This window comes from Plectropomus leopardus, chromosome 18 (genome assembly GCF_008729295.1).
Source record: "Plectropomus leopardus isolate mb chromosome 18, YSFRI_Pleo_2.0, whole genome shotgun sequence".
NCBI classification, from domain to species: Eukaryota; Metazoa; Chordata; class Actinopteri; order Perciformes; family Serranidae; genus Plectropomus; species Plectropomus leopardus.
Window position 1 is genome coordinate 25739732 of NC_056480.1, and position 11416 is coordinate 25751147.

At 38.7% G+C, this 11416-nt stretch overlaps 1 protein-coding gene across 3 annotated transcripts; it reads right to left on the reverse strand.

The window, feature by feature from the left end:
- Positions 1-2401: 2401 nt before the first annotated feature.
- On the reverse strand, positions 2402-9285 carry LOC121957819 (CMP-N-acetylneuraminate-beta-galactosamide-alpha-2,3-sialyltransferase 1-like). 3 transcript variants are annotated; one of them, XM_042506606.1, is made up of 9 exons: positions 8982-9285; positions 8841-8887; positions 8359-8522; positions 7541-7811; positions 7211-7407; positions 6200-6379; positions 3310-3355; positions 3118-3237; positions 2402-2952 (listed from the first exon to the last, which is right to left on the reverse strand). In XM_042506606.1, the coding sequence occupies exons 4-9, from the start codon at positions 7769-7771 to the stop codon at positions 2785-2787; spliced, it is 942 nt and encodes a 313-aa protein (XP_042362540.1). In that variant the 5' UTR covers positions 7772-7811; positions 8359-8522; positions 8841-8887; positions 8982-9285; the 3' UTR covers positions 2402-2784. The 3 variants fall into 3 exon arrangements, with proteins under 3 accessions (XP_042362540.1, XP_042362539.1, XP_042362538.1); XM_042506605.1 differs by having other exon boundaries at positions 8359-8630; positions 8982-9003; XM_042506604.1 differs by having other exon boundaries at positions 8359-8630; positions 8841-9285.
- Between the last annotated feature and the right edge of the window lie 2131 nt (positions 9286-11416).

Consider the following 11416-nt stretch of genomic DNA (forward strand, 5'->3'; position numbering starts at 1 on the left):
TAGTGCTCTGGGTGTATGGCTATATGAGTTGTAAGTGTTACTATTGTTGGCTTTAATTGTTATGATATGGTTGGTCTGTTTACTTAAGGATGACAGAGTCAGAGAATAAGCATTTTACTGCAGTTGTTCAGGTGACAATAAAGTTTAACACTAATTTGAATATGAACCTGTGCCCCCAAACTCCCAAAGCCCAAAGCTTCTCTGGGTCTCAGACTATATTTAGATTCAAAGTATTAAAACAGGCTTGTCTGTGTATGGAATTCTAGAGCTACTTGTACCAAAAAAAAGTAGAAAATTTAAAAAAATTTTTTTTTTTAAAGGGAAATCTTGGGCATGTAGAGAATCAGGGGCCATTTCTTTCGTTTACCCAACAGTGGCATTTTGAGGGCCTGGAAATGCAAACTGGAGCAGACTTTAATTTTTGAAAACGCCACCTCTTCTGTCGACATGTAATATGGCAGTGTGGTGACGGTGATGATACAGAAGTATCAGACAAAAATATGAGTAGGAGGAAAACAGTATTGTAACAACAACCTATAAACTATATTTGTATTTACATATTTAAAATTACATTACAAAGTTATTATAAAATTTGAACTTCCTCTTGCAAGTTTTTCCCTCGTTTCTTTTTTCTTTTTTCTTTTTGTTGTTTTAAAATAATGTCTTAGTAGTTTTCTTGTACATTTTTTTTAAATTTCTTGCTCATTATGGGGTTATTTCTTTTTGTGTTTCTCGTGCCTTCTTCCCATGTCTTTAAAAGAAAACAAGTCTGTTTTCCCAAGTTTCAAATGGTTAATCAAAATTGCATTTTTTTCATTGTTATATTTTAATGTACTTCACTTTTGATGCTTTTGCATCAATGGTTATAACCCGTCAATTCAAAATGAGCATGCCTGAACTAAAACTTGAGATGCATTTATATAGCAATTTAAAAGGTTGGTAGTTTGATGTTGACCTCAAAATTTAAACTAGAAGCCCAACATTCATCATACTATAAAGTTCACATTGTTTTTACACATTATTTAAACTAGACAATATAAAGTTAAATGAAGTTGCATGATTTCACTGCTCACATCAGTGGAGTGAAGATGTCTTGTTAGCTGTCTACTACAGAAAAAGGTAAGACAGCACCCTCTGTATTTCCACATATATAACAACAGCGTGATGGCCTCATTTCAAATATGATTCATTAGTCAAAGTGATGAGATTGTTATTAAGATTTTATCAACTCACAAAATGCACTAATGCCCCCATAAGGAAATAAACTGGCAGTTATTTAATGTGTGTGGTCAGTTTGGGTATGTTTAATGGGTGTCTTTGTTCTCTCCGTTGGCTGTTTCATTCAGCAGGTTAATGGTTGATTTACTCAAAGTTGTTTGGGTCATAAAACCAAAACAAGGAAATGTTGGCCAATGAGTTGGAACAGTATTCAACACTGCACTCAAATCTGTGCACCTTTTTATCAAGACAAAACCTTTGAACTGAGGACATTTGTATATGTATTAAGTTTGTGTGTTGCCTAATTTTAACCCTTTATCTCTGTCATAATATTTTTTTGTGCATTCTGAAGTGCATTATCAGCGCTTATTGAAATTAACTCTGTGCGTGAGCTTGTGCAAAATTAAAGTCACGTGAAGAAATGTGATAAACTTATACTGTATCTCTTCCTGAAGCTGTCCTATTAATACTAGTTACACTTATTCAAGATTTTGAATTTTTAATACATTTGAGGCAAGTTTGTGAAATATCTCATTGCAGGTAAATTGCTTGACATAAAATGTATATAGCAGCAAGAAACACAGCATACAATGTGTGAAATAAATGCACCAAAAACAAAAGAAAAGGCAAAAACAAAAGCATTCATATTACATATATAAAATATATAGACATATTACAATATACTTCACAATTACCACAATGTTTTTTACTCCATGAAAACAAAAATAAATGTTCGCACACATTTTCATCCATAACTTTAAGTCTATTTTAGTTAAAGGAATATAAGTGAGTCAGACTCATAGAGGCACTTGTACAGTTTGACATTTATAGAGTATATAGATATAAATATGCATTGCATCATATTGTATCAGATCATATGGTATCATATTGCATCGCATCATGTCACATCGTATTGTATTGTGTCCTATCATATTGGAACGTATCGTATCATATCGCATCACATCACATTATGCAAAAACACAAAGATCAGTGTTCTTTGCTGACCAATCACTTTATGTGCTTCTATATTACTAACTACTAATCTTTCAAAGGATACTTTTTGTTTTGAAAAGATATTCTAATGGAACTACTTAATTTACAAATGTTAGCAAGACAGCTTTTTAACCACACAAAACAGATTTTATCACATCAAAAAATCACACAAAAACAATAATGCTCTGCACAGTGTAACATGGTGCCATACCTACCAAATTTCTTTTCAAACATTTCTTAGCCTGAAGAACTCGTTCATTTAGGATGTGCATTGCAGTGTCCAACATCACAAACTGAGAATAAATAAACATAGAAAACACACTGAAAAACAGGCACAAAGCACCATCGACTGCATCAGTCACATTCATCATACGTGTAGTTTCAGTTCACTCTTCATAGATCCTGGAGGATTCACCATTTACAGTTTAGTCTATAAAGGGTTACTGTGTGCAAGGGAGTCAGTCAGAGAAGAAAATGTCTCTTGAGTTGGAAGTCCTCTGCTTCATAGTCTTGTTTTGCTTTATAAAAAAATTTTCTGTCAAGGCTTAAATACTTGAAATGTTGGTAGAAAGATCACCACCCTCTATAAAAAGTGACTATTTGTTGTGCAGCTAGCTCCTCGATAATTCCATATTCATGATTTCCAGGATGTACACCAGTTTTTAAGTGTCTGTTCCCCAGTTTTTCCCAGTAATGACTCCAGTTTCCTTCACTGTCTGCTCCATAACCAAAAACATTGACCTGGGGAAACACAACATAACAATTTTAGAAACTGAGAACGCAGTCAAAGCCTGCTTAAAATCTCAAATCCAATAGTCAACAATCATTTGCACCCACTTGTCAATCATTAGCGTTTTACAGCAACACTGATTCCAAAGAAAAACTCCACATTAAATATTAACCTACCTCATCACAAATATGCAGAGCAAGAATCAAAGCCATAAAGCCTGTGGATGGATACCTGCCCTTCTTTCCAAGCCATATGTCATGGACATACCTCATAAAAGCCGGATTGACCACCATTACCTGTAATTAACCAGAATTAGACTTTAAATGTATGTTTATAAAGTTTATTGTTGAATGAAAAATACTACTCACCAAATCCTTGTTAGCTTTGATCTTTGATTTTACTGGCATATATGATCTGTTGAAAACATGATTGGTTTTGTCAGTAAAAATAAATATAAGACATCATGAAACTAGAATTAAGTCATTAAGAAAAGTGTTATTGCAGAACATTATGATGCCATAGTGAAGTTGACCTTTGATGTAAAATGTCATAACTTCATAATTTTATCCTATTAGACATTTGTATTACATTTTGTCGAAATTACATGCACATTTTTGAGTTTAGGACAAAAAGTGCAGATTCTTAAACATTTTAGACTTGGAAAGACATCAGTTTTATTGTCTTGCTTTCAGATGTCTTTTTGAAAAAGTATTTGAATCTTTGAGCACTAAATTGCTGCAATTTCTTTCAAAAACATGGGGAAAAAAGGCAATAAGCAACCTGGTAAGAAATGTTACACAAATTACAAGAATTTAGTAGATTTACGAAATCATTTTTTTTTTTTTAAAGCTAGGGAGACATTGTCTGAGTAAAAACGCTATAGAAAAACTGTATTTATTGCTAATAATCAAAATAACGGATATGACATTCTTTTACAGCATTATTATAATTTCTAAGCAGTATTCAACGTTTTTTCTCTTTAATTTTTTATTTTTTGATTTACTAATTTTTGGGTAATTTTATTGTACTTTTTGCACATTTCTTGCAAATTTTGTAGGTCATTTCTACTTTGTTGCTTATTGCCTTCTTCAAATATTTTTGTAAGAATCAAACCAATTTGCTCAAGTTTCAGAAGGTTAATATAAATGCTTATTTCAGGAGGAAGTTTTGTTTCACACAGGCTGTGCCAAACTTGGTCAACTTTTCACAAATATCACACAATGAATGGATTAAATTTCAGCCTCATGTTGCCTCATGATGCTGTCTTCTGCAGCCAGTGGTGGTAACTTGCAAGGCAAATGCCACCCACATGGTAACAGGAGATGATTGGTCTTGCGTGACGGGGCAGCTTGCACACTACGTTAAACCTGTATGGTCTCATGTGGCATGCATCTGTAATCTAATACCTAGAAGACAATAGGATACGGGAGAGGACTAACAAATCACCTCCACCACCCCGTCAAAAAGCCAGTACTGGACAGTGGCTAGACATTGGACTAGCATCCCCGTTATTTAAAACAGCTTAATGCTGCAGGCACAATCACAAAAGAAACCTTAACAACATGTAGTGGGACTTTGTTGTAGCTCTATGCACCAGCTGGTTCAGTGAAGATAAGTGGATGAGCCTCATACAATCCTGTTGTCAACAATTTTCAGTCAACTCTTCCTTAAATCAGCAAGGCAGCTTTTTCTCAACACTCCATGTTGACACTGTTACTCATATCTCAGACTCTTTGCTGCTGATCTTTAGAGCAATGCATTCAGACTACATCCCAAACACCCAGTTTAGCTCGATTAGCCTATTTAATTGGACTATTCTCCTTGTTCCAGTATACAAGCACAGAGGGGAAATCAATTTATTGACGAAAGTATGTCTGACTCCGCAGGAGTAGGTGGCAATATGCACCCTTTCAGCTAGTTGCTATTGGACCTCATTCTGGTTGACCTATTACATTATATTTCAAACAAGTTAGGAAGCAGCAAACAAGTTGCAAATCAAAAGGTGAAAAATGTTAACTTTTTTGGCACTGCACATTTCATACATACTCTAGACTTTACTTGTTTTGTTTTCTTCTCTTCTTCTTCTGATGTTTTTTTCTATGAATTTATGCTGTTCAACTTCTGGGTCAAAGCCCGGAGTGGGGACTATGAAGCATGCACAGGACACCTAGGCCAGTTCAGGTCTGTTTGAGTTGTATACATGAAAGATTAAATTGACCCTCAACTGCATTATCTAGGTGTGTTATTTCGACTTCAAGAAATTCAATTTAGTACTACTAACGGACTGACATGTTTTCATGTATTTCAAAAGTCTAGTTTAAGTAGGACTAATACAATAATTCAACTATTCATTTTTTCGTTGACCTGCAGCTTTTGTGCATGAATGCAGTTATCTTATTTATTTCCATCTGGTGTTCAGTTACAATCGTAATGTTAGTCCATGGTTCTCTCCTGCGACTTTATCAGATTGGTGTCAGATTGGTTTAAACAAAGTAGATCTAAGGAATTAAGAGTCCACCTTCTGGTCTGATAAAGTCACTTGTTATTATTGGTAAACTCTGAGTCGACTTGCAAGTAAGTTTTTTACTTGTCAAGTTGAGTCTAAAGTCATCATATTTGTGACGCGATTCTGACTGGAGTCCACACCTCTGTAATATTGCAGGATCATGGTTATGGGGTCTTTTCTCTCTCTTTATGTCTTAATCATGGGGAGTGGTTTAGGGTTTATGGTTTCAGTGTTTATTGTTTCAGAGGATAAGCTCCAGTCTCCCACACTACAGACAGATAAATGTTTTGCCTATAGTGAAAACTATTTCTTGCACTGGCACTCAGCGTTTGCATCGTATGTAAAATGTGTGCAACAGGCACACAGTCTTAGTAATAAGCAGTCAGTTGTCACACAAGAGGGTGCTCTTTGTTGCAACCTAACAACTTACTGTAGCATGCAATGAAGTCTATTGACTTCCGTGAAGGCGCCTCCCGGTCACTTGTGTTACTTCTAATAAACCCAATGTTTATGAGTTAACAAAGTTTTATTTGATGCATAGCAAAGACTCTGTGTCCACCACCTCAGCAACAAGTGCTCACATTGTGCATGCGCTCACCTTTACAGGGTTGTACCTTGTACCGTAATAATATGTCTAAAAGCTGCTGTGTGGTGGGATGCCCTACCAACAGACGGAGACAATGGGATAACTGTGGAATCCTGACACTCATAAATATATTTAAAACGCATAGTGAAATGGAAATTTGACTCACTTTCCAGTAAATCCTGTAGTGAGGGCCTTGGTGACCCACTCGATATCCTGTATCTTGAATGGAACCAGCACAAGATGAGTGGTGCTATCTAAATCCACAGCGCTTTCTGGATACATGATACGATGAGTTGTTCTGGTCCCAACATCTGCTTCATAGCCCTTCGTGTGAGCAGTGTTCATTCTAAACAGAGGGATATAATACATTAGGGAAGTCATAGTCCTAAAGTCTTAGGAATGCCCCAAAATCTTAGAAACATCAGTAGGTTTTAGATCCCAAAATCCTAGAAATGTCCTAAAATCCTTGAATTGTCCTAAAATCCTACAAAGATTCTCAAGTCCCAGAAATGTCCTTACAACCACGCTAAAATCCTAGAATTGACTTAAAGTCCTAGAGATGTTTAAATACCCTAGAAATGTCCTGAAACCTTAAAAATGTTGTTAATCCTATAAATGTTTTAAAATGTTAATGTTTTAAAATCCTAGAAGTGTCATAAAACCCAGGGAACATCCTAAAATCCTAGAAACATCCTTTCATAAAATCTTACAAACATGCGGAAATCCTACAAATGTTCTAAAATCCTTGAAACATTTTATAGTCCTAGAAACTTCCTGAAATCTTAGAAACATGCAAAAATCCTAGAAATATCCTAAATTCCTAAAGATGCCCCCAAATCCTGTACTTCCTGCTATCCTGGAAACATCCTAAAATCCTAAAAATGTTCTAAAATCCTAGAAACGTCCTAGAATCCTAGAAACATCCTAAAATCCTTCAAACGTCTTTAAATCAGAGAAACGTGCTCAAATCCTACAAATGTCCTAAAATCCTGGGAATCTCTCAAAATCCCAGAAACGTCCTAAAATCTTAGAAATGTCCTCAGATCCTAGAAACATCCTCAAATACTAGAAATGTCCTCAATCCTGGAAACATGTATGCTGCAAATGTGACTGGCCCCGGCCTCCTGTCATTTGGCAAAAGTTGATTGAAACAGCTTTCTTTAGCTGGAGGATTTACCTTATGATAATGTCATGGAAGTCTATGAGAGGTCCATAATGTGATCTCCTCAAATTCCCAGAATTCCCCACCACGGCACAACTCCTGCAGCGGTCAGGGCTGGGTTCTACAACATCTGGTTTGGGTGATAACATCTGAAACATCCTGTTCACTGTTTTTCTGTAGGTAGTGAAGTTGCGCCTCTCAGTCTGTAGGTGCTGTCACAAACAAAGCACAGGCTGCTGTTAGACCAGGTATGAATTGTAATATATAAACACAATGACAGGCGTTGTCGCCACAGGGATGTATAACAGCATGCATAACAGGTTTTCCTGCAAGGTAACAACCTACCTTCCACCAGTTGAAAGCGTCCTCTGAGAGACTGTAGTTTGCTGACAAAAACGGTTCAACAAATTTGTTGAAACGCTGTGTGAACCATTGATCCTTTTCAGATAAACATCGCTCACAAGCGCAGGGGCTTTCCAGCTGAGGCGGGGAGTAAGGTAACAAATATGCTCTCCAAAACACACACATGCCTGTCACAGACAGGACAAAAAGGAGCACCCTTACTTTGGAATTCATCTTGGCTGTGTGATGCTCAGGATTGGAAAACCGTTCCAACCTGTAGACAAAGTGTGTGGTAAAAAAAACCACGAGTCATAAATGTGGAAAAGTCTCATAAAATCATTTTGTTTGTTTAAACCTATACTGATCAAAAGCAAATAAGACAGTTTGGGGGTGGAAAGCATGTACTGCAATTATATTGGTCATTTTTATGTCAGGCACAGGATATGATTTATTTATTAAGAACGGTTAACATGTAATCATCACTGTGTTAATGACTTTAAAATCAGATCAAGTCTGAATCTCTGTGACTTGCTTGGTCAAAAATGAATGATAACACCTGATGATATTTACCAGATGTGTCTGCGTTTACAGAGAAGGATGAATGGCTGCAGTGTATTAAAAATAGAGCTCAAGTCCACAAACAGCAGTATGACATAGGTGTTGCAAACCAAAGCTCACATATATGAGCCAAAATGTAACAAAATACTAAAACAAACTGTGCAATGAAAAAATAAAAGAATAGAATAAATAAATCAATTCAATAATAATAATAGATTTTTTTAAAAATTATTTTCATTATTTTTTGTATATTTTCGTCCTACCTCTCCAGACAATAAATCCGCTCTTACTCCAGTTATAACGTCAGACAGTAAGGGTGCCAGAGGATGACGGTAATCCAGCTGAATGCCCATTGGTGCAGGATGAAGTCTTTGGATAGGAGGACTGGCTCTTCGATGAGGAGGGGTGTGGTTTGCGCACAGGTGTCCTAGATCCATCCAAACATTAAAATATAGGAGAGGAACATTTCTTTGTGCAAATGTTCAGATTTTTAGCCCTCTCCTTCTGTTATTTGGCTGTATGAATATATCCTGACCTTCAAAAAAAAAAAAAAAAAAAAAAAAGTGAAAAATAAAGTTTTACTGTAAATTCAGAATTCTGTTGAAATATAAATGACGACCAATAAATAAAAATGTTTTGTCTCTGATTGGCATACACTTGTTGGTCCATAAATGACACAACAAAACCATAAAAAAATCTAAATGAGGTTTAAAGGTGGCTTTTGTCGAGAACAAAGTGAAAGTACCTCCGGTAGTTCCAGGTCATCCTCTTCTCCTCCTGCTGACAAAGACACTAAAAAAGGGAAATATAAAAATCAGGATATTAAAAGACTCCATCAGATGTTCTTGACAAATATGATATGCAGGAAAGTTAAATATTTATCCACAAGATAAGTCGTCGAGTGAAGTCTCTCGGTCGGATCCTGGCGCAGCGCTTTATCCGTCTCTCAGCCCGCAGCGCTAGTGACTCGGTGAGGAGCGACATACACAAACTTTATACATTGGTTTGAGGCTATAAGCTGCCAGAGCGCATAAAAAAACTGACTTCCCACATCACATTGTTATGCTCCACTTGAATTATTATAAAGAAAAAGAAGGGGGGAAATGTGTGGGTTATCATATGACTGCTTTCATAATTAATGTAAAAAACAAAAAACAAAAAACAAAAAAACAGCTGAAGTACCGTGCCAGAGAGAGATGAGACGGAAACACAGTCTGCTGTTGTGTGTTTCGACATCGCGCGCTCACACAGTGCAGCTGATTGGACGAGATGCAGGGCTGGAAACGGAGGCTCGCGCCTAGTACATGAGCTCTGGCAACTTTAATGGAATAAATGCAATCTGTTAATATGAATATGACATACCGAACTATTTCACTGTTACCGATAATTACAGGCCAAAACTCAAAGAAAAAGACATTTTTATGGAACATTTGTCATGACAAGTAACAGAGAACAAACGGCTTCACAGGGTCTAAAGGACAAGAAAAAAGGACCATCCCTTTGGCAATAATAATTTGGGGCTTTAAAATAATTATATTTGTAAGAATTGGAAGAAGTTTCTGAAACAACAAAGGATTGCTTAGTCCTTTCGTTTATATATATATATATATATATATATATATATATATATATATATATATATATATATATATATATATATATATATATATTGTAGCGACTCACACTGACGAGGCTACCAGGCGTTCTCTCGTTTCTCCGTTCTTTATTTCTGACACAGAACACAGGTTACTGTAGGCCGTAACCAACGCCAAAATAACAAAAACAGCCTGTCTACTGCTCCGGTAACACAACTCATCAACTCTTAGCTTTGCCGCCGTCTTTTCCGAATCACACACACCACGCTCTCTCCAGGAAGAATAACAACCAACCCTCCTAACTTTCTGCCAATCACAAGTGAGTCTTCTCATGCAAATCACTGTGATAGGCAGCAACAAGAGACTGACAGGCTTAACGTCAAAGCATCTCATATTACAGGCATGGTGTGTTCACTGACCTGAAGAAAACTGGTAACTCTGAACTCTCTAACTGATCCCTTCCTTAATTAAGCATAACTGCCTTAACACTGTGAACCTGACATCACAATAACATAAACATGTCAGTCAGTCCGTTACACTACCCCCGCCCTTCAAAGTCCCTCGCCCCCGAGGGGCTGAACAAAGTCTCTCAGATAAGCAGGGGGCCTATGGGTCCTTTGTGGCCTCTGGCGCCTCGGAGCAAAGCTAGGACAGGGGGACAGGGATGGGTTTGTGGGGCAAGTTGAAGAGAGTCCGGTCTGTACAGGGTGGGGTAGCATGGCAAGGTCACTGGATGGGATTGACTGGGGCCCGGTGAGGGGACTGGGGAGGAGCCTGATGGGGTGTCAGGGCAGGGGGCAGGAGACAGGGCCTGGAGGGCCCCGGGGTCAGTGTTCTGCGGGCTATGTGTTCCAGTCTCCGATCCTTGTGGGGTGCCCGTGCCCCGGTATGGGGCCAGCCTATCCCGATGCAGGGCAACCCTCCGTCCTCTAGGTGGCAGCTGGACCCTGTACACCACCTCTCCAAGTCTCTCCAAGACCCTACAGGGACCCACCCACTCACTGTCCAGTTTTGGGCACCTGCCCTTCTTCCGCTGTGGGTTGTACACCCAAACCAGTTCCCCAGCCGTGAAATGTCGTCCTCTGGCTCGAATGTCATAGTTTCTCTTCTGCCTCACCCCTGCACTCAGAAGCTGATCCCTGGCAAACTCGTGCGCTGACTCCAGCCGATCCTGCAGCTTCCGGGCATAATCAGGTCCTGGAGGGTCCAGTGGGGTATCAGGGGGTCTGCCCACCACCATCTCCGCTGGGGTTCGGATCTCCCTGCCTAGCATGAGGAGGGCAGGGGAGCAGGAGGTGGAGTCTTGAGCAGCAGACCGATATGCCATCAGCACAAGGGGAAGATGCGCGTCCCAGTCTTTTTGGTGTTTAGCTGTCACAATGGCCAGCTGCTGCGCCAGTGTGCGGTTAAATCTTTCAACCAGACCATCACTTTGAGGGTGGAGGGGGGTGGTGCGGGTTTTGTGAGTTCCCAGTTTCGCACACATGGCTGAGAACACACGGGACTCAAAGTTCCTGCCCTGGTTGGTGTGGATGATCTCAGGTACCCCAAATCTACTAAACATCCCCTCCACCAGCACATCCACAATGGTCTCTGCTTCCTGGTCGGGCAAACTATATGCTTCTGGCCACTTTGTAAAATAGTCCATGGCTGTAAGGATGTACCGGTTTCCCCTCTCCGTGCGGGGAAATGGCCCCAGGACATCGATCCCCACCCTTTCCATGGG